Source organism: Anabrus simplex, chromosome 3, assembly GCF_040414725.1.
Source record: "Anabrus simplex isolate iqAnaSimp1 chromosome 3, ASM4041472v1, whole genome shotgun sequence".
In the NCBI taxonomy this organism is placed as follows: domain Eukaryota; kingdom Metazoa; phylum Arthropoda; class Insecta; order Orthoptera; family Tettigoniidae; genus Anabrus; species Anabrus simplex.
In genome coordinates, this window is record NC_090267.1 from 440860345 (window position 1) to 440884843 (window position 24499).

General features: G+C 38.5%; 1 protein-coding gene across 1 annotated transcript in view; it reads left to right on the forward strand.

Moving 5' to 3' along the window:
* Positions 1 to 24499, forward strand: part of Dcr-2 (Endoribonuclease Dcr-2) — a 396960-nt gene that overhangs the window by 329348 nt on the left and 43113 nt on the right. Inside the window, exons 22-23 of the mRNA XM_067143947.2 lie at positions 12403 to 12709; positions 15990 to 16210. Coding sequence (XP_067000048.2) covers positions 12403 to 12709; positions 15990 to 16210 — 528 coding nt within the window. The remainder of the gene's footprint in view (positions 1 to 12402; positions 12710 to 15989; positions 16211 to 24499) is intronic.

The window sequence follows — 24499 nt, forward strand, 5'->3', positions numbered from 1 at the left end:
GACTAAAACCGGACACACCCTATCATTTTTGTTGGCGGAATAAATAGGTACAAGAAGCGTATGATTGGCTGAAAAATAAATACATGAAATTTGATTGATTAGAATCCCACGTTGGCGGGATGAATAAGAAGTGTTGCAAACCTTGAAATATCCAGAAACTAAGTAAGTCCATTCAGATCAGAAAACCCATAAACACAAAAATTATTTCAATTACTAGTTGATCCACTTTGCACCAGAGTGCATGACATCAGTTTTTTTTTAAGTCCAAAACTTCTTGAAATAGTTGTGGCAAACACCTGAAAACAAAAGAAATCCAGTCAGTTTAGGCAACCTTAAAATGTCACATTAATCTATCCCTTCAGTGGTGACCTCTGTTGATCAATGTTCCAACTTCCTGCACTAGCTTTTTCAAGTTTTGTATGATAGATAACGTTCTTCAAGGCGCTTCTTTTAAATGCACGGGGTTGAGGTGTACCTCCTGGTACAACAGTAATAATAATAATAATAATAATAATAATAATAATAATAATAATAATAATAATAATAATAATAATAATAATAATCAATACTTGCATTATTTACCCATGGGTTAAAGAATATTGTTTCCATATTATATTAGTCTATTACACTTGTGTCAACATCCATCTCTTCTCAGCCCCTGATGAGCTCGCTTTTGCTTCCCACCTTCATCAGGAGGGTGGGCATCAACACTCATTGAGGGGCCATGTTTACAGATCTTCACTCTTTATGCAGGAAGCATAGGATTAGAAGAAAGCTGGATTAACCCTTTTGCACTCAGCGCGGCGATAGATCGGCGCTAGAGGTTATGGCGAGAAAGCTTACGGCGCCGATACATCGGCTCTGTCCTATTTAGGGATTTTGGTCATTTGCTTGGTTGTTAAATCGTAACAGTTGATTGTGATGGTACCTTAAAGCATTGAATTTGCGTTTTACTCTACAGATATATCCACCAGCCCTACAAAATATTTTTATTTTCGATAAATGAAATCTGTTGACCATGAATGTTTATGTTGTGGTTATTTGAAGTTGTTATTGTGTGAATCTGTTTTGGTTGGCTTATGAATACAACAGTTTGATCTTGCTATGAGTTTTAGTTTAGAGTATATTTTGTTTCTTTGGTATATCGTGTGTTCGCTGTACTTCGCAAACTATAATTTTACTCCTTTTCATAACTCTGTTGTTGCACGTGCTTGCATCATCTTTTCATTGTAATGGCTAGGCCATATTCAAAGCCGAATGAGGCCGATATCCTTGAATTTTCAGATGATTTAGACAATAATAATGACCTTCTTTTGCCGAAAGCGATTCACATTATGTGGGAAATGAAACGGTCACAGCTGCTCACCATGCATCAGACCGTGAGAACCTGACATCTATGACCGTTATATGTACAGTGAATAACTTTGTGCCATGCTTCATGAATGAATTGCAGCACACACATCATATTGATATTAACCTCTTAACTGGGCATGACGTATATATTCGTACGCTGTATGTTACAGGGTAATGGGCATGACGAATATATACGTACTCGTTTTTTACCGCGAATATCTCCTGGGTATGAAGAGCTACTTTGCCGCGTCGTGTATTGTCTTATGAATTGAGGTTTTTCCCGCTCGATGACAGCAAATACCACATGTCACGCTTCTTGAAGCTTATTTGTTTTTAGTTTACAACTGTGCTGTGCTACTTGTCCGCAGTAGGCCAAATATGGCAGCATCTAGTTCAAAGCGTAAGTTCGAAACGCTCGAAGAGGACGAGATTATTCAACACTTAGGAGAATGATTCTGACGATTTACCTTCTCAGAAATCTAAAGATCAGTGGTTTGATACAAATGAAGGCGTTTACGATAGTGAAAGTGGTTCAGAAAGTGAGAATGAAGAAGAAGGAGAACAATATGACGAATCGGATGAGGGCGAAGTGCTGGACATGTTTCAACCTTTCCCGCCGCGTAGTGTTTCACGTCAGAAATTCGTATTTTCTGGTGCTTTTGGTGTAAATGTGGACTTCGACGATGAATCCAATGTGCTGGAATATTTTGGACGGTTCATAGGTGATGATATGTTTCAACTTATTGCCGAACAGACCAATGTATATGATGAACAGGTTTTAGAAGCCCATCCGAAATTGAAACCACGGTCACTAGCGAGAGATTGGGTGGATACAAATCAAACTGACATAAAAGCTCTAATTGGACTTCTAATTGCTGCAGGGGATTGTTCATAAGCCAGAAAACAGTATGTACTTCTCAAAATGGGGAAGTATCGCAACCCCTTACTTTCCGAAAATTATCTCTGAGACAAATCACTGTAGTTCTAGTGATGTAAATTACGTAACGAACCGTGAAGTTAATATAAAATCATTCACATTGTCACTAGCATGATGTGCAATTTTTAAATATTCCTTTCTTTTATTTATTTTAATTTTAGGTGGTAACATATGAACAAAACACTCAAATTTGTATAAACCAGGTAAATGACCTTGCAGTTAATGAAAAACGGTTCAGAATGTCACATGCATGATATGATATATGTAAATACCCCTGGCTTTTATTTGTTTCAACTTTCGGCTATAAAATAGGGCCAAACTCGGAAATTCCAAACAGGTATATGACCTTGCAGTTAATGTAAAAATGTTTCAACATTTCTCTAACATTAAAATTAATTAATTAAAACGCCTTTATTTTACTTTTTGTGTCACAGATAAATGATATTAGTGGTATAACTAACTTTTCTGAATATCCTACCGTGTAACAACCATCTGGTGAAAAAATACACAGGGCAGGTTACACCAAGCACATCTATAATACCCAGTTAAGAGGTTAAATTATTCAGAATTAAATCTTCTTTCTTTCACGTCTAAGAGTAAAGAAGGAAGACGCAATAATGTCTGATTTTTCTGTCATTAAAAACCAAAATTTATTTTTTTAAATTTATTTTCAAAATTTAATAATTTTTTTTAGCTTTACCAATAACAATACGTCCTAGGTATATTAATTTCTGAAATGCTCATAGTTTCCTGTATTAGTGTGATTTATTTTAATGTCTGTTAAACTGTTTACGTGTTGATTTTTTTGTAACTTGGTGTGGAAAATGACAGAAATTAGTCTTAAGTGTCTTTGAGTAAACCCCTCCATATAGGCTGAGTGCCAAAGGGTTAATACAGGAAAAGGGAAGATATGAGATAAAGATAAATAGAGGTGGTACAAGATTAGAAACACAGGACAAACACAAAAGGAGAAAAGGATCCCAACGGTATAATACAGTAGAACCTCGATAATTCGAAATCGGTTAATTCAAAATCCTGCCTAATTCAAAGGAGGTCTCGTTCCCGGAAACGTGAGATACAGTTTTGTGTGTTATTTAAATTGTTTAATTCGAAATACGGATAATTTGTAATTCGAAGTACAATGTCGGCCCATTACCAAAATTCAGACTTTTAATTCGAAACTGCCTTTACATTTTAAGACAATAGTATGTTACAGAGTAATTTCAACTCAAAATTTATCGGCGTATTAATAGAACGCGTGTTCCGGAACGTGGAGAGGTACCGTAGCTTTCCGCATTTACACTCACTTCGGTAGGTCTACAGTCCGTTTCATGATTACCAAGTTGAACGAATTCGGAATTCATTTGTATTCAACCTTTTAAGGAACGACGTAATATCACGCAACAGGCAGTGTGTGGAAAAACAGAATCCGCGAACACTGGCAATGCCGACAGTTGACGAAAAAACGTGGCTCGTATAATAAATTCGTAGGCACCGAACAATACTGTCAATGCCGATGAAACTGCATTGCTTTATTTTAATGCGAACCCAAACTGTCTTATGGTTTTAAAGGAGAAAGTGCCAGCTGGGCAATTGTACAAGAGTGGGGGATGGCGGTCATTGTAGTGCGTTGCAATGCACATGGAAGCGAGAAACTTTATCCCCTCGTCATAGGAAAGTTTGATAAGCCACAATGTTTTAAAGGCGTTGGGCACTTTCCATGCCAGTATAAAGCATTTAAAAAAGCAAACAGTACAGTAATCCAAAAAATAATGCATTTGCACAGGGGAACCAGCATAATTTATCCTCGTCTTTGAATTGTGTGATTTGTTTTCTTTCGTTGCGTGAGGTTATGTTTGTCAGTGATTTATCCAAGTGCATTATTTGAACATTGTAAATGCACCTTGTTGGATACATGTCGGAAATAGTTTTTTTCCCGTGGCATTTGAAAGGTTTAAACCGTGAATCGAGGTGATTGCATGTATTAATGAGTCTTTAGAATAATTTGTGACGCGGCAAGTGTTTACATTTCTGAAGTACGAGAGAAGTGCCATGGCGGGAAATCTTACAAGGATAGTCACGATTTTAAGGGCATCGGGTACTTTCTGTGTAAATACAAGGCGTCTAAAATGCATACAATATGAGGTTCTTTCCAACACAGTCCTTGTACCAGTACATGGTCACTTTGCGCATGCGCAATACGAAAAATCCTTTCCAACACAGTCAAAATTGCGTCCATGTATTCGTCCGTGTACTGCAGTCAGGCGTTCCAACAAACTCTTCGCATCAATCCCTGGCGGTCGGAACTAGTCCGCAGTCTAAAGCATGTACTGTGCCGTACATTTCTGTGACATGTGCAGAAACATTATCGTTACCACCTGCTGTACACTGCTTTCTTTGGAGTTCCTTAATCAGCTGTTTTTATGCACATTGCGGGCTCTTCTCCCATTAAAAAATTAATCAGCTATTTGGTTACTGAGGTTAGGATGGATAGTGACGACGATTTTTTACACTCTTTAACAAGTGAAGAAGAGGAAGTACTATTTTTCGCAAAAAGAAAAAGAAATGAAAATTATTTAGGTGACGGTCTATAGTTTATGAAGGCACAAAAGCTACCAGGTGAAGCAAAATATTATTGAAATACGATGTATTTTTCAGAAGAAACTGTTCCTCAGTATAATGAAAATGAGTTTTGCGAGCATTTCCGCATTAGCCGAGGAGTTGCTCAAGATATTACAAATCGATATGAAAGAAGTGAGCATCATAAAAGACATTACGGGCAATATGGGAAAATATCGGCATTACACCAGGTTAGTACAGTAATTGCTGTTACTCCTATTCCTTGGAGTTCATGAACGAGAATCCATTCCAACACAACCCAATCGTGTATCAATCCCGGAACCGATACAAGTCAGCGCATGTGTATAGAGCGGTATATGGATGCGTCCATGTACTGACAGCAAACTGCGTGTTGGAAGGAACCTATAGTAATCCAATGAATAAAGCACTTGCACATGGGAGCCAGCATATATTTCTTCTCGTCTACAAAAAGCTCTGTAAGTTACTTCCTGAAGCTATAATCTCTGATTAGTTAGTTCTACATAATGCCCAACAGATGGCAGAACATGTCAGAGATCAAATTCGCACTTGAAATTGAACCGGGAAACTCAAAAAAAAATTAAATTCTCGCGCACCGTCTATAGACGGGCGTAGCACTGGTGGACCAGCCGCGTCAGTCCGTCTATAGGCGTAGCACTCATCGGGTTAAGCACATAAAATAAATGCAACTATATACACAAGAGTTAAAATAAACATAACACTATTCGTCCAAAAGAGTGAGAAATAACTACTAATTTACCAACGTGTTAGGATGGCGTTGGCCTTTATTACCCACCTTGAAACAGTGCTACTTTTTCTTCAAATTCAGATACTGAGTAGAAGCTATTGGATGTCAACCAATTTTTAAGGGTTCTTTTGAAGTTACATAGGAGCATATCCTTTAGTTGGGCAGGTAGTTTGTTGAATAATTTAATGCCATTATACCTATAGTTTTCTTGTGTTTTCCTCAGCCTAACATGTGGTAAATCTAAATCGTTCCTATATCTTGTGCCATATGAGTGTACATTTCTGCGAGTTGTTAAGTCGATGAGATTTTCTTTAGTATTGAGTATACTATGATAAATGTATAAGGAGGGAAGAGTCGTAATTGCAAGTTCTTGGAACATACGTCTACATGACTCCCTTGTGGCCTTACCTTATCTTATAGCCTTCTTTTGTCACTTGAACACATCTTGGGCCCCTGTTGAGTTACCCCATAACAAGGTACCATATCGTCCCTACTCTGGCAAACTAGCGAATCTGAAAATTGTCGAAAGATTAGAGGAGCTGAAGGAAGTTGTGATTACTCACGTCAAATCAATTTTTATATTTATATTTAATGATTGGTTTCATGTGTTAGGCATATAGAACGAGTTGCAGATGTGAGACTTTGTCAGAGGGTAGACAATATTTAACCAATAAAATCTACACCAAAACTTCAGAAGTACAGATTCCCTAGTTTGTCACTTTCGCTAGTTTGCCAGAGTGGGAACGATATGATAAGTGTGAGTGAAAGAAGGCATAGTATGCACTCATCGTCTGACTGCTACTAACTGATCCTTTAAGTCTGCGAAGCAAAAATATCACTCTAGCCAGTTTTGTACATAACTTTTGAGTGTGTGAAGTATTGAACAGGTGGAAAACTTTTAGCTCTTGTTTTACATTATATTGCTCTTCAATATGGAATAATATGAAATTTATTACCTACTAACACAAATTGTTTTACAACTCTGTATGTTCACAACTGCACAATGTGTGTTCATTTATGATTCATACTGTAGCCTATATGTTAATTCAGTCAGCCCTTCAAGTCCAAACATGATTTCAAGGAAGAGTCCTGGATGTAAAAATTCCAGGTCATAAAACACTCCACTCTTTATAATAAATTTTGGGCTAAAGTAACAAAACTAAAAAGACTGCTTAGTTTTCATTGAAGTTGAATGAGATGACATGGATCATCATTTGGAAAAATACCAAAGACAAAAGAAACAAAAAAAAGTCACTTAGGAATCTTAAAAAAGAAGTAGGAATTTCAAATGGCTCTTGTGTGAAAGATTACTAAATTGCTAAAGTTATAGAAACTTCTAAAGTCTTAACCCTAGAACTGCTGCAGGTTTATCTGTCAAACACTGCAGTTATTTTCCTCAATATATAACCATGCAAATAAAACCATGCTTGTAATCACATATTAATCCTAATAAATCCATATTATACACCAATAGAAAGCTGAAAGACTGATCTACATGAAGTTGACAGAAATAACAAAAAATATTGTCACAATTTCTAACTATTGTAAAATACAGTTATAAAAATTTTGAACAAAGGAAATTGTTCAAATATTATGCTCTAGCAAAAGAATTTCTCATAGATAATTTATTCCTGAAACATGGTATTCTGAAACACACAAGTATGTTCTTACATATTCCCCCACAATTCTCCTCTTTTCATTTCGAATGCTAAGTAAAATACAAGTTTTTAACAAAACAGATTTTGAGTTCTTTTAACTTAACTTATGGGGAGGCAAGTTCATAGGCCCAAGCTGATGATCGGCAAATGGTACATCGTGACCTGGATAATTACTTTCTTGGAGTTCTATGTCAGTCCATTTCACACATACTCCTTCACTAGTTCCTTCTAATATTGACGTACTGCCAATAATAACATCATTCACTGGGCGAGTTGGCCATGCGGTTAGGGGTGCTCAGCTGTGAGCTTGCATCCAGGAAATAGTGGGTTCGAACCCCACTGTCGACAGCCTTGAAGATGGTTTTTATGGTTTCCCATTTTCACACCAGGCAAATGCTGGGGCTCTACCTTAATTGCATCCTTCCCACTCCTAGGCCTTTCCTAACCCATCATTACAATAAGATCTATCTGTGTCTGTGCAACATAAAACAAATCATAAAAAATAAAATTTAAAAACCATCATTCTGGTTTTTGGAATTTCCAGGTACTTCCCATGCACCTTGTACTTCGGTGTCACTTTCACTACTTTCAGGAATAATTTCCTCATCAGAATTAACACAGTAACTACTGTCACTGTCAGTACTATCACTTAAGAGCTTTGAAAATCAAGCGCTTGATTTCAGAATCGTCAATAAAGCGGGCTGGAATCTTTATTCTAAGAACGTATGAAAGAACCATCGCTTCTGCAGTTAAGTAAACTTCTCCAGACCGTTGCTTGTTTTTCAAAGACTTGTTTTAAGGGGCCTAACATCGAAGGATGTTAGTGTCATCTGGTGTCCAATTATAAACCTACGGCAGAAGAAACACGCAGTCTCTCAGAAAAACACTCGCACTTGACAAAACAGTGCTCAGTCTTCCAGAAAGACTGTTCACAGTTTTAGGGTAAAAGAGATGCCAGAAATGTGTTGACAAAGGATGGTACTGTAGTTTCAGCATCTCCTTTCAAAATGTAATATACTGGTTTAGCCAAGTACTGTAGTCTCTGGCTTCTCACCAAAGCGGCTGTGTTCTGAATCCTGGCCGATGCATGTGGCATTTAAAAAATTAAAATTCCTGTCTCTGTTATTCGGATTCCTTTTAAAATTGGAGGTCCCATGGTCACGATATTAAGTTGCATAAAACTACGAGTGCTTGCATATTTTTTTTATCAACTTCTTAAAATAGTTCACGTTACTGTTGTATGGTTGCACCACTGAACTCTGCCAGCACATTGCAACGATTACCGGCATCGCCGATAGGAAAAAAAGGAAAGAGAAAAGAAAACGCACAGCTGGCTCTTAGTTCAAATGTTCTCACAGTATTATAATATGAAGCATGACCGGAAAGCAATTATAGAAAGGCCAATTTGCATTTGCATAATGTTTGGTTGACAGTACTTCCACTGTGAATGAATTACCGGTACATACTTGACTTTCCAACCGTATTGTGGTACGCCAGCTTTGTTTTGAACACAGCACGCTACTCAGCAAGCCTTCCAGAAGTGCTGCATGTTCCTGCCAGCAAGCATACACAGCAGTGATGTCATCACGCTTGTGGCTTATATATATGCCGTCCAGGTGGAAAGCGGACGGAGGCTGTATGCAGGCAATACAGCGACTAGCTACACCGCAAGTAGGGCACGGAGGTTTCCCCTCTTTAAAAGGTGAACCGAGAGGTTTCAACTCAGGACAAACCCATTAGCCCTACTTACTCTTATTTTCAGTATTCTACTGGATTTAGTCTTCGTCTCTCTTCTGGCCAGCCCTTGTATTATGATTGTAATATTCATGTAGTTTTCGGCTATGTCCTTTCTCGCTCTCAGAATGTATGTTCTAGGCAACAGCCTTCAGAAACTTTTATTTGCATTGTGTTCTAGCAACGTGAAGAATTTGAAAATATTAGGTTAGGCAGTTTGGTAATGATTTCTGTAATAGATCAACCAGCTCATGCATGTTAAATGTACGTAGGTGGATCAAAAGTTTAGTTGCACTAACGCGCCGCAGCAGTGCACTGTGTGTCGCAAACGTGGGCACAGCGGAGAAAGGGACAGACACTACCCACATGTCTGTTAGGCAGGTCGCTGTGGTGTCTCGTCTAGTATTGTGTGAATAGCGGCCAAATGCAATGGCGTGTCAACTGGACGTTCACTCCATATATGAGGTGCTTGCGACAATCCGATTCCTATGGGCCGAAAGGAAGAATTACATGGACATTCGTCGTGAAATTAGTGCTGTGTATGGGGAGTGGACCACTTCCCGGCAAGGTATCGTAAAGTGGTGTCATCACGGACAACCATCGCGAAGGCAGACCCGCAACGTCCAGGACCCGTGCAAAGGTCAACAGTGTAAATGCGACCATTAGACAGAACCGGCGCATTAAACTGAGAGAAATCGCGACGCAGCTGATCATGTCGTATGGCAGTGTGTTTGCCATTGTTCACGAAGACCTTGGATATCGTAAGCTGTGTCAAAGATGGGTCCCACGTCTTCTCACCGATGAGCACAAGGGACAACATTTCCAATTCTCCCTGGCATTTTTGCAACGCTATGCCGCAGACGGAAACGGGTTTCTGCGGCGACTCGTCACAGGCGACGAAACGTTGGTCCACCACTTCGCCCCCAAAACGAAGCGAACATCGATGGAATGAGTGCACCCGTCATCACCACAACAAAAGAAGGCCAAGGTTAAACCTTCATCCGGTAAGATTATGACAGTGTTCTTTGACATGGAGGGTTTGCTGTACGTGGAATTCATGCCAAAGGGAACGACGATCAAACGCGGCATTGTATTGTCAAACGTTGCACCGGTTGCGTAAAGCGATTAAAGAGAAGCGCGGGGGAAATTGAGCGCCAGTGTGATTTTGTTGCACGATAACGCAACACCTCTCAAGGCCCGCCAAACGAGAGAACTGCTGCAGCGTTTCAAGTGCGAGGTCTGGCAACATCCACCCTACAGTCCCGACGTAGCGCCATGTGACTTTCATCTGGTCGGTAAGCTCAAAACGGAGCTCGGTGGTCGACGTTTCCAGACCGATGAGGAGGTAAAGGCCTCTGTCTCAGAGTGGTTGCAGAACGCTGGAGGAAATTTCTATGCATCCGGCATTGACAAGTTGGTTGTGCGTTCACAGAAATGTTTGAAGTCCCTTGGAAACTATGTCGTTATAGTCGTGTTACTGTTGTATAGGTGGTGTAATTAATGGCCATATCTGGGAAGTGCAACTTATTTTCTGATCTGCCCTCGTACCTATTCAGGTAGCATTGCCATTCGACAGCAGGAATCTATTTAGAGAGATTTTTGTTATTCATGTCTGGGCAAAGACAGCAAGAATAATTATTGTACGTAGTGAAAAGTGTTCACAAATAAATCATTTACTTTGTATTGTGCATATCATCTCTTATGTGTACAACGGTCATCATTATCCATACACTTAATTAGCTTTGTTAGTAGCTTCTGCATTCTAGAGTAATAGAATTCTGCCGCCTGTCTCTTTAATTCAACCATGTCTTGACTTTTAACTTATCATCAAATCGTTTTCCGGCAAGGTATTTCATCAGGTAAAGAAAGAAATTATATCGTTAGGCCTATCCAAAAGTTTATACAATAAATAATTTTAAATTTAACAATAATTAAAGAGAGTTAACAGCTTGATTGTACAAAAGTAGCTTTCTTGACGAAAAAAGTTAACATTTTGATTGAGTATAAATGTATAAGAAAATTGATACTGAAAAAAAAAAAAAAAAAATGCAAGTGAACTTGCAGATCTCAAGATTTTACATGTGGTGTCCTTAAATGAAATCTTACCGGGCGAGTTGACTGTGCGGTTAGGGGCGCGCAGCTGTGAGCTTGCATCTGGGATATAGTGGGTTCGAACTCCACTGTCGGCAGCCCTGAAGATGGTTTTCTGTGGTTTCCCACTTTCACACCAGGCTGTACCTTAATTAAGGCCACGGCCACTTCCTTCCCACTCCTAGGCCTTTCCCATCCCATCGTCACCATAAGACCTATTGTGTCGGTGTGACGTAAAACAAACTAAAAAATAAAAAATGTTGACACACAATCATTAAAAGTGAATCTTACACTGATAAATATTAAAGAATACTGAAATGCCACTAGGTCGGCAAAGGTTTCTGAAAGATCTAGGTTATGTTGCAGTTATGAAACTGACTTGCTTAACTTTGACTGTGTATATTTTCTTCTAAGGAAAAGTATAGTGTTGTTAGGGGTTAAAATATCCAAGATCTTGAACAGTGCAGGCCAAGCAAACTGTAAGAATTCATGTTCTAGAAGATCTTGCAGATGAATAAAAGATGGACAAAAATTATTTGTGCCAGGTGGTAATCTGAAGAGGCGATTAAGTCAATAAGCCATTGCTGAGTAGACGAGTGGTGGTTGAAAACCACCTGCTGGTGTCAAAAGAGACGTTGACTTCAGCAGTGTAGAAGTTACGTGAAGTGAGGCATTGAAGGTCAGGTCAAAGTCCTGTTATGCAAGGCAGCTTGCCATGCGCAGCTATGACGAGAGAGGCAAGGCCAGCTTGCTGCTTACGTAACGTGTGCTTCGTGCGATCTAGAGAGGCGAATTGAGTTCTGAGTGTAGTGCTTATCTGTTCATCAAGAATATTGGTTCTGCCTTCGGAGAATTAATGACACCACTTTATCTATTCATAATGGTCCCATAAGCAACTACAATTTATCAGAGAATATCTGCTGGCTGCTCAACTTTTGGAATTACAAAACCCATTTGACGGAGCACGCTTCACACTTGGCAGGATTTTGGATCGGCAGAACCATTTTTGGCGCACCACCGCTAGATGAATAGGAGAGCAAAGTGAAAGAATCGCAGTCAAAGCCAGTGTAGCCACAGTATGCAGTACAAAAATCCCCTTCTGTTTATGTGTGATGTATATTTATTTTCTGGGCACACTCTCAAATAGCATCTACAACATAGAATTGTTTCAAATTGTTCACCTGTTGTTATTGATAAAGATATAGCAGTTTATTTGTCATTGTCTGTAGCTATTGATCATAAATTAGAATCTTAATGAACTTCTGGAATAACTTGTTTTTCAGGGATATGGTGTTGAGGGTGCAGCAAAGTTGTTGGGATGGTTTGAAATTATTCCTCCAACCACAGCAGATGTTTGTAAGTTACTGAAGAGTCCTGCAAACACGGCCTTTATAGACGCTAAGACAAACAAACTTGAAGACGTGTATTTCCACTTGCCCTATTTAGAAATTGAGAAGTTAGAGACTGCATTGAACTATCACTTCAAGGATCACAGCTACTTATTGCAAGCCTTGACTCATGCGTCATATATTCAGAACAGAGTAACTGACTGTTACCAAAGGCTGGAATTTTTGGGTGATGCCATCTTGGGTGAGTATTTTGCAATTACACAAGGGAGTCTTTTAAAATAGTTTGGTAAATGAAGTTACAATTTAGCAGTGATTTTCATTACTCGTCTGATTTGCAGAGATTGATTGAACAGATTAAGTCGCCTGTAGATGTCTGGGTTTGTTGTCACATTCAATATTCATGTATGCTGGAGTGGTGACCTTTGTTACGATAAGTTTCAAATTCCTAGGTGTTTGCACAGAAATAAACATGAATATTTCCAAATATTGAATGTGACGATAGAATCTGCTGATATTATTTTAAGAATGAAACATGTCATTCTTTGTTCAATAGTGTGTATTTTTATTCCTTGTTTAATAATGAGTTTTTTACAGGTATGTTATAATGTATTATTTATATGAAACTGTGTGTTCGACGGACTGAAAAGCTTTTAAATTACATTCATATGCTGGAACATTCATAAACTCAGCCCTTTTGGACTTTTTTTTTTTTTTTTTTTTTGCATCTCTTCTCACCAGATGCTGACAAGAATATGGAAATATGGTTCCAGAAACAATAAGTATCTTAGCAGATTAACGCTAACTATGAGTTTAAAATGTTTAAGAAGGATCTCTCCTTGGCCTTGCGTACGCTCACACGTGTCTACTTCAAACACAGGGCCTGTATTCTGCTGTTGAATCCTTGAGCTGTTGTTACCATGCTTACGGCCGATTATTATTTCTTCATCTAATTCCTAGGCGGGGGTAGTGTGGTGCCAATATCTCCATAACATTTGCTTTTAGGTCCTTAAAACATGGTTTTTGGTCCCTTAGGGACTTACTGAGTTTTGGTCTTCACATTGTGAGGCTTAACTTTAGCTGAGCTTTGTCTCATCCTTGTACAAAAAATTTTATATTTTACCTTTCTTAGCCTATGAACAGACCGATGTAAAGATAGTTTCATCCGTGATCTGAGTTCATACGTGCAACGGTGTTCTCACTGCATTAACTTGATTCAATTTCACTTGGTGTACTGCTATCCAGAGAGAACACACATCCTTATACTTTAAATAATACACCTGTTCCATTCTGAATTTCCTAAATTCATCTCTGGTGAGATATATAGTGTGTGCAATGCACCATGTCTTCTGCCATGGGCTAGAACAAGTTTGTTACTTTAATTTTTCTGTCTCAGTCTTGTCTTCAATAATATGAAAGTGGGAGATTTAAACTCTGCTAGTAATGTAATCCGTTATTGACGTCAGAAAAGTTGGATGGCGCAGCCACGCGGTAGAATGTTGAAGCTGCAACATAGTGACTGGTGAGATTTATTTACATGGCGAAGCATTGACGTCGTGATGGAAACAGAAAGAAAATTGTCAAATTTGAGGAGGTACTGCTCTGTATACGGTTGCAAATCGTATAAAACGGATGCGAAATCTGTTCACTACTTTCCTGTACAAAAAGTTCAGAGAGAAAGATAGGTTTCCGCGCTGTCAATTGGAAAACGCGTTACGCGATATATGACAGTGTGCAGTCTGAATTCTTGTGAAGACGACTTCTTTCCACAGCGTAGGTGTCGGTACTGTTTATTGTACTCATTGATACTTATTGTCTCTAATTTGTATTCACAAAGATTTAGCTACATCAAAAATACTGATAAACTTGTAGCCTAATACTTCTGTGCCTCACATAGAATGTAATCCGCTCTTTGTAAACTTCTTCATATGTGTAACAGCAGACAGTAAATTAACTATCTACATGTGAGTAATATCTTAAACTGGTAGTAATTAAGCGCTGCATTAAAAATGCCTATAAAATACTTCTAACAATGAAAGAAAATAATAAATTAACTTTTCTTGCTATTTGTTTTACGTCACACCGCCACAGATAGGTCTTATGGCGACGATGGGAAAGGAAAGGTCTAGGAATGGGAAGGAAGCGGCCGTGGCCTTAATTAAGGTACAGCCCCAGCATTTGCCTGGTGTGAAAATGGGAAACCACGGAAAACCACATTCAGGGCTGCCGACAGTGGGGTTCGAACCCACTATCTCCCGGATGCGAGCTCACAGCTTCACGATCCTAACCGCACGGCCAACTCGCCCGGTCATCTTAAATTGGAAGCCATAACCTAATTATTTGGTAGAATTGGACAAACCAAGTATTCTTCAACCCCAAACAGCTGTGACTGTAGAGGTTATAGTACTCTTAAATTATAATTTTCCAACTTTGGTCTGCATATTCTGTAGGTAGTTATAATTTTTATACTTATTATTTTCGGTTCTAAGTTCTAAATTTTGTGCTGATGGTAAAAATGGAAGAACATAAGTTTATGTGGGCTGTTCCAACACAAGCCTGCATAAAGCCTAGGATTTATTTGCTTTACAACATTTACTTAGTAGAATTATTATTTTCTTTCTTCCCCAAGATTACAGTTTACAAAACAGGTAACTCCCCCGTCACCTGGCTAATGCTTTGGCATGGACCAAATCAATAAAAAATTACTCCATAACCTCTAATAGTGGAAAATTACAGTAGCTTAACTGTTAAGGTGAATCAGCGTGTCAACGGTAACATTTCTCAAACCCGCTTTACATGTACAGTTGCACTTCACATTTTCACCCCCTTGTTCAAGACAACATTAACTTTGTGCGGTTTTGAATCGATGTGGGATGATTGTAAACACAACGCTACAACACCAGTTTCATCTTCGGTTTCAAACTTTTTACCTACACATATCAAAGTAATTACGCTTGAATATTTCTTCCCCTTCCACCAATGGACGCGTGAAATCTCCGACAACTCTCAACAGTTGCGTATACGACACCAAAGACATTTTGAATACTTAATAAATCCTACAGACGCACACCCGATCACTGTCATGTTTACTTCCCGTCACTATCTCGCCGCCATATTGGAAACAACTGACCGTAAGCTCCTCCCCCGTTTCGGACGTCAATACAGCCAGTCCCTTTGAAGAACAGTGTGAAAGTGTTGCTCATAGAGTTGGCTGGCACATGCATTTCAGTAGACATATCAGAATGATATATAACAGCACTTCTCGGTGGGGAAAGCAACTGAAAACTGTCATTCCTCATTTCCTTAGTATACCTCCTCAGTGACACCTAGGCCAGCTGTTGGCAGCTGATGATGGATCTTTCAAGGATTCAGCCAACCTTCGGGTTGAGGAATGAATGAATGAATGAATGAAAGAATAAATAACCTGGTCTTCAATCTTCTTAGGTTTCTTTCCTTCTGAGATCTCCTAACATTGTATGTTACATTTGTTCAGATCATTCATAATTTAATACTTTTTTCCTCAGATTTTCTCATCACCTGCCACATCTATGAGACTTGCGGTAACCTTACTCCTGGAGAACTGACTGATTTACGCTCATCTTTAGTGAACAATATCACCTTTGGATGTCTAGCTGTCAGGAATAAATTTCATCAGTATTGTAAATATGAATCCGTAAGACTGTTTGACAAGATTGATACTTTTGTGAGGTTCCAGGAGAGTCAAAACCACGTAGTCAATGAAAAGGTAAGTCATTTCTAAGTTTTGTTCAAGTTACCAAGGCTTCAGTTTCTGCCTTCAGTGTGGTCTCCTCAAAATAGGCATTCAGTAAGGGAGGGAATTGTGTCACCAAATGTGACAGCAGTATGATACAATCATGATAAAGGATTCCAGTATGTTATATTCATATAGGGAAAAGGTATATTTTCTCCATATACATATTTCAGATACACTTCAATTCATTGCCACACTAGAGAACAATTATTCTAACTAGCCAAAACCTGTAAAACATGATGGTCAGTGGAGTAAATATTTAGTGAAGAATTTCCATTTACCGTATTTACAAGAATAATCCCCGCAGCCTAATTTTAGGAAGGATTATTTTGAGAAAAATGAAATGAAGTAAAATTCTTTCCATCGAAAGAGTACGGTGACGTAGGCATACACACACATTTCGTATCACTCCACAAAGTCCGCATTGTCTTTACGCAAATATGAACGTGTAAATTTTCAGATATAGCTGCTTTGCTTGAACATATTTGAGATGATAAAAATACATTATCACTCCTATAAAATATATTTGCTATGAAAATTAGCAATAGGCAGTAGACTCTATTTCCTGTAGATCGGAAGATTCATTGTCTCTAACATCACTAGAATCCTCCTAAACTACTTATAAATTCGTCACACTCCTCTTCTAAAACACTTTTCACACACGGTCTCTTTTTACTCAGATATTAACATGACCGGTGGTGGATAATTCTTTTCGTGAAATGTAAACACTTTGTAAAGACACACCGACAAACTATGATGTTAGTTTTGCGATACAGTAAAACCTTGTTAATTCAAACTCTTTGCGACGCAAAAATCTGACTTCAAATTACGTGATTTTGAGTTAACTGCCAACTTGTGCTTCAGAAATGCCGACCCTTGCCACGTCAAAAAATATTCAAGACCCGTTACTGCATGCAACTAACATTGATTCACAGTATAAACCTTTCAAATGCCGTGGAAAAAATATTTCCAAAATGTATCCAACAAGGTGCTTTTACAATATTTAAATAATTCACTTGGATAACTCGGTGGCAACCATAACCTCACGCAGTGAAAGAAAAAAAAAAGGAACTCTATTCAAAGAAAAGAACAAATTATGCTGGCTCTCCTGAGCAAGTGCTTTATTTTTTGGATTACTATACTGTTTGCATTTTTAGATGCCTTGTACTTATATGGAAAGTACCTGACGTCTTTAATACATCGTGGCTTATCAAGCTTTCCTATGACGAGGGAGGAAGTCTTTCGCTTCCGTCTGCATTGCAACACAATACAGTGACAACATCTCCTTTTAAAACGTCCGATTTGGCTAGGCATAAAAAACAATGCAGTTCCATTGGCATTGACTGTATTGTCCGGTGCATACGAATTGATTATAATTATGAGCCACGCTTTTTCGCCAACTGTCGGCATTGCCAGTGTTCGCGGGTTCTGCTTCTTCGCACACTACCTGCTACGTGATATTGTGGCGTTCCTTAAAATGCTGAATACAAAAAAATTATAATTTCTCTCGAACTTAGCAACTGTGAAACATGCTGTCGACACACCGAAGTGAAAGAAAGTGTGGAAAGCTACCCCTGCACATTCCGGAAGACACATTCTATCATGACACGGAGAAATTTTGAATTTAAATTGCTCTGTAAAATACTATTTTTAAAAATGTAAATGTAGTTTTAAATTGTATGTTGCCTCTTCAGCCCGAAGGCTGGTTTGATCCTCTGCAGCTCTGCCAGCAGCCTTTCATAAGCAGCCTAAGCGTCACTGAAGAGGTGTACTAGGGAAATGAGGAGCGAGGTAGTTTTCCGTTGCTTTCCGCACCGAGCCAGCCGTTGCTATTACATATCAGTCTGCCAAGTCCACTGAAATGCATGCACCAACCGACCCTATGAGTCATATTTTCACACCATTCATAACAGGGGCTGGCTGTATAAGGAATGGTATTACTAGCATCACTCATACCTCAGTCACTTTCATATTGTCAAAGCCAAGGATGAGACTGAGACAGGTCAATGAAAGTAACAAATTTGATATAGTCCATACCAGAAGACATAGTGCACAGTAAACACTACATCTCGCCAGCAAAGACATAGTTTTAAATTGAAAGTCTGAATTGTTTTCTGTTTATACACTGGAGTACTGTTAATCCGAAAGTCCGGTTAATCCGAACTGAAATATTCCATTTTTTAAAATTCTCCTTATTGAAATGAAAGAACATAGAATGAAGATTTGCTTGCATTTTATTAGTCATATTTTACTAGTATAACTTAATGTAAACATAATTACACATCATAAACCATCAATCACTGGTCGTTTATATTTACAAAGTCTGTTAGTTTCTTGTGCCGTAGTGATTGGGACCTACTCGAAGATGCAGTGTTAAACCAGCGTCTCATAAACATCACATCAGTGAGCGTAGCAGCGGAATGTTGCTCGACGTAGCGTAAGACAAGTTCTAAGGCGGCCGCGGCATCAGAATGTGACACTGGTTGTTCGTTGTGGTCTTCTTCGTCATCACTCTGTTCCTCTTCAACTCCAGATACTTTCTCCACCATAGCTACAATTTCTTGGTCTGTTTGTAGTTGATGACAGACAGTTTCCATCCACTCGCTAATGTCATTTTCATTGTCGTTTTCTCCTCTACGGGTTCTTAACTACCCTACTGTAATTTTATACAGTATTTTATTAATGTAACTGCTAAAGAATAGACATTTGAAATTACAGTATATGCTGTACTGTACTGTAGAGACTATTTTTCTCAGACGTTTTAGGAGCTGACCTTCTGACCCCAACTTGGCACGTTCGATCCTGGCTCAGTCCGGTGGTATTGGAAGGTGATCAGATACGCCAGCCTCGTGTAAGTAGATTTACTGGCACGTAAAAGAACTCCTGCGGAAGAAAATCCCGGCACCTAGGCGTCTACGGAAACCGTAAAAGTAGTTAGCGAGACGTAAAAACAATAACATTATTATTAGAAAATACTTTCCGGTTAATCCGAAAATTTCGTAATCCGAACATACTCCGGTCCCAATTAGTTCGGATTAACGAGACTCTACTGTATATGACATATGGGGGCAGTTTTCTTCTATCTGTGGTTACACAAAGCATAACTGTACATCCAACAAAGAGCTTGCCACTTTTGCGCAAATAAAACCTGCACCCCAATTTCATGCCTCAAATTCCTTTAAGACATATGCGGGGATTATTCGCGTAAATACGGTTTATAAGACATTCTTTTTATAAGTTTGCACTTTTGATATTATAACGTATGCCATGGCAGAAAACTGGCAGAGATAAATTGAAACCTCTACGTTCCTCTGTTTCCCCTTGAACTTTATTGATCGTGATACAAAATGCTAAGTGAATTGGAAATTGGTGCCACTTAAAAAGACAATGGAGGTGTTTTATCCGATGGAGTTAAGTCATCTCTGGCTATTTTGAATGTACAGTGCACTGATCGACCATTGGAAAGCAAAATGGTGACTATTCCTCTCCATGCTACTAAATATAACATGAAGCCCTAAACTGAAGCACTTTTGTATTATAAACATCGGTGTTTTTTATTTATTTTTTTTCCCAGTGCACACGGGACCATTAATGAAATATGCATTCTTGACATTTGTTGCGGCACATCAGGGATTTCATTAATATAATAGAAAGTTGCTCCTGGTTTTCTTTGAGCACAGTGTCGGCCAAATCAGAATTGAAAATTGGCACATTAGCAGTTTGCTCAAAGTAAAGGTACAATCCTTCAGGTTTCCAAGACAGTAAATTGACATGGAAGATCGACTCACTTTCCTAAGTTCCAGAGTGGAAGAAGTTCACAGCCTTTGTGTTAAAATTATGACACGGAGAAAGGGTCTTTTTATATTTCTGTGACATCACTTCAATCTAGAAGATATAGGGAGAGCTACAAAGAGACAGTAACATTGCGAATAGCTGACCAGGAAGACGTCCAACCGCATGCTTGCTTGCCCCCTCCCACAGTCCAGGTGGCCTTGAAGTACTGGCGAGCATTTTAATCAGTCGGAATGCTACTTTTTTCTTCAATAATTTAAAAATATATGGCAAGAAATTTTTATGCTTTTCAAGATACACTGCATGTCTACAGGCCAAGAGCTTTTGTCAGAAAGCTTTACGATGTCAATTGCTTCAGCCCTTCTCTCAACCTCACTGTAACAAAAATCAGCCAAGTGTTTTAGATAGTTTTGATACACTAAACGAGAGCAGCTACAATATTTACTCTACTTAAGGTGTTACTGGTGTTTCAGAAATTGAATGCAACTTTACACCATGCCAGATAATGCGATATTTCTGTGAATTTTCTACATTTATAGTTTTCATTAACATTATCTTTCAGACTCCTGATGAACATAGTTTCATGTTTATTACGTGTTCCTTTTATTTAAAAATTATTTGTACCATAAGGAGTGTTTCATGAATTGTAACAGGTGTTACAGAGTACAAGGGAACTGAATATTATTTGAAATCTTCCACAAATGAGCAAAAAGACTGTTGGTAATCTATATTGATTTGATTTTTTTTTAGACAAAATAACAATTCTTAAGCCTAACAGCTAACAGTATTTATATACCTGTGGTAATTTGGTAAAAGCTGACGTATGCATTTTCAGGTTAGCAGAAACAAACTTTATGGCCTGCTGAAAAATCAGCATTATGTTTTACAGCAATTTTGATTGCTGAGTTGTAAAATCAGATTGCATTTCCCTAAGCGGTGTTTGTGGAAATATTCATCTCTGTTTCTGCCATATTGCCATGATCAATTATTTCTCACTTACATTAACTGTTGGACCAAATTCATATACAGTAAAATTTTGGGGAGCTCAGAAATTAATTTGTTACAGTGAAATTTTGTTATACTGAAATAAGTCAATCCTTAAGAACTAACCTGTTCGTATATCCATTGCAGGATCTACATTACAATACTTCACCATGAATTTATAAATAAAAATGCTTAATTTTTAATAGATGGTAGGAAAATTAGGATATATGTACACAAAGTAAATACGGTATATACAGTAAGTGCAAGAGGTTTTCCGTGAATTTTCAACATATCAAATTTTACATTGTTCCAGTACACTTTGTTCTGGACTTTATTTTTTGAAAAAGTCTTGTTTTCTTCTGAACTCTCCCAGGCATAAAAGAACATTTAAGATAGTCACCAACAACTGCACATGAATTTAAGACCGATTCTGGCACATCACTTTGTGACAGAAAAAAATCTTGAGCCCTGCGTGCCATGTTGGTTGCCTGCATTAGAGTCAAACTCTGTTGAACACTTTTAATCACATCTTCCTCTTCCACCTCATCATCACATTGATTTCCATCACTCATAATGTCTGCCACAATTTCATCATTAGTGATTTCTTTTTGCATTACCATATTATAATCCATGCTGACATACATAGTCAGCAGATTAACTTTTTTTGCACAAGCCACTTTTCATACAGGCGCTTTGAGTTTTCTTCTCCACTTCCACTTTCTGTGTTGTCTTCTGCATAAACCAGTCCAGCTTTTCTAAAGCAGATTATAATTTCTTCTTTCATTGATCTCTATGCAGCACTGAACATCTGCATTAATATCTTGACGGTAATGTCTCTTTCTGAGGCAACCTAACACAGAAAAGTGGCTTTGATTTTGTGCTTTATTTAAAAGACATTAATCCTGCATAATGATGTACTCCATAACTAATGGAAATAATTATGAATAATAATGTTTTAAGAAACACATCATAATCTTCATATGCTGTTTGGTAGGCAACATGCTGATCAGACTTCTCATGCAGTTTGCTTACCTTCCCCTGTCATTTTTTAATCTGCTAGTTTCGCCTGTGTGTTGTCGTAATGATTAGAGCTAAGAATTTTAGGTGCAAAATTTTGGTTAGAAAGGTGCAAAAAAGTGCTTTAATTTAGTCGAAAAAGGTGCAAATTTTAAATGTGGAAATATTCATACAAACATCACCAAAACCCATTTTACATCATATGAAAGGACACAAAATTCACTCACATCATCATGTATTAAAAATCTACCTAAAACAACTTTCAGAACACGATGTTATTAAAATCACGTACTGGTTCAAACCCCACTTTCGGCAGCCCTGAAGATGGTTTCCCATTTTCACACCAGGCAAATGCTGGGGCTGTACCTTAATTAAGGCCACGGCTGCTTCCTTCCCATTCCTAGGCCTTTCTTATCCCATCGTCGCCATAAGACATATCTGTGTCGGTGCGACGTAAAGCAAATAGCAAAAAGTAATAATAATAATAATAATCATGTACCCAAAACAATGCTAAAACAGGTGATGTTTCAATGTTATTTTCGGTGAGGTTGCATCTCCGGTCACTAAGTAAATACTTATACTGTACATAGAAAAGGAATGTTCACTGTCAACAGACACAAGTGGTGCATATTTTGTTTGCAGTCAATATTAAATGCCTGTTTGTTTCAACATTTTTAACATCAGGGTTTCTGGCTAAGTTCTGTTCAAGTATTTGCTTTGCCATATCATCCAGTGCTTGCTTCACATCCATCACAACAGTCCATTTATGAAATTTCATATAGCCTTCTTATTCTTCACATGTTTTGCTACTTTTATCACTCTCCCCAAAACAGGGGCGGCTTTTTAGGTGAAGTAGGTGAAGTGCCACGTCACCGTATATTTTTACCAGAATGAATTTTTTAAATTTAATTTTCTTTTGACATTTGTTAGTTTTACGGAAAGAAAATGTTTTTTGTATGGCGTTTGGAGCACCAAGAACTTGCATTACTTGATGAGAACCAGGGGAACTCATGAAAGCGCCGGCTGTCAGCACCCACATTACGGCGCGTGAGCTTGAGTGAAGACGAGAGATTCAGCAGCTGGCTCTACCTCCCAAGTGCCGGTTGGCCTTGGCAGTTGCCATGGCAACCGTGACGTCATGCCCGTACTTTCCTCATAGCGAAATGTGCGCGTGAAGTTGCGGGAAGATCGGAATGTTTCGTCTTCCCTGCGTCATCCTGTGTGAAGTACGAGTTCTTACGCATCGTGGTTCATTCGTAGTGTTGTGCTGTTTTATTTAAACATGTATCCTGTTTATGATATAGTGTGTATTTTATTAGAAATACCATTTACACGTTGGAGAAACGAAGATCAGAATGAAGTTCTACGTTTTGGTTGCCCTACTGAATCACCGCAAATATGTGCTACAAAAGAAGTGAATCATTCTGGTAAATCCTACAATCTTAGCTTCAAACGATCGTGGTTGAAGGAATTTCCATGGTTATGCTCCTCTCCAGCTCTACAGAAGTTGTTTTGTTGGCCCTGATTGCTTTTTAGCAATAAAAATAACGTTTGGAATAAAGAAGGACTTTTACCCCTTTCGAACATAACACGTTCTTTACATAAGCCCTCAGACTCTGCAGAACATATAAAATGCCAGCTAGATTTGAAGACTTTGGAAGGAAACCAAAATGCGATATCTGATGCCCTGAAGGAAAATGCTAGACTGAATACTGTACAGTTCAATGAAAATGTTCATTTAAATAGGCTTTTCCTTCAGTTGGTAATATAATTTTTCGGTTTCTAGAGTCAGTAAACAGCTGTGCATTGTAAACGAAAACACGACAAAATGTCCAGCTCTTCCCGAGGGTGCCGCGCTTCCGTAATTGTTAGTCTCCCGGTCAGATCTTATCTGTACTTTACATTGTAGAGCAAATGCAGCCACGTAGTTGTTGTGCTATGACGTTACATAGCGCTCCAGTCTATATACATTTTTGGTCATGTGCTGGACCCTCCAACAGTCACAGGTACGAGATACGAGTACAAAACAACCAGAAACAACATGTAGTTCCTAAATCTGTCGCTGGAAACAGAACGGGTTATAGCTCTTCACCATATTATTCAGCCATGAGCCGCCACTGCCCCGAAAAGGCAAATGCCAGACGATGCGAAGAGCACAGAACCATCAGTCTGATGAGCCATATCCTAAAGATATTCTTAAAGATCATTCCTTGCAGAATCTGCGCTAAGTGTGAAGAAGTGATGACTGAAACACAGTTTGGATTCAGGAATGGTCATGGGACTAGAGATGCACTTTTCTGTATTCAAGTACTTGTCCAGCGTTGCTTGGACATGAACAAGGGTGGAAATTCTAAGTTCCCATGGAGGGAATTAGATATGTTTCCACCAATAGAGCATATAAAAAATTAGATTTATGGCTTTTCAGGCGTTTGCTCTATTAACCAGCTTTTCGTCTTAGGTCTGACACCA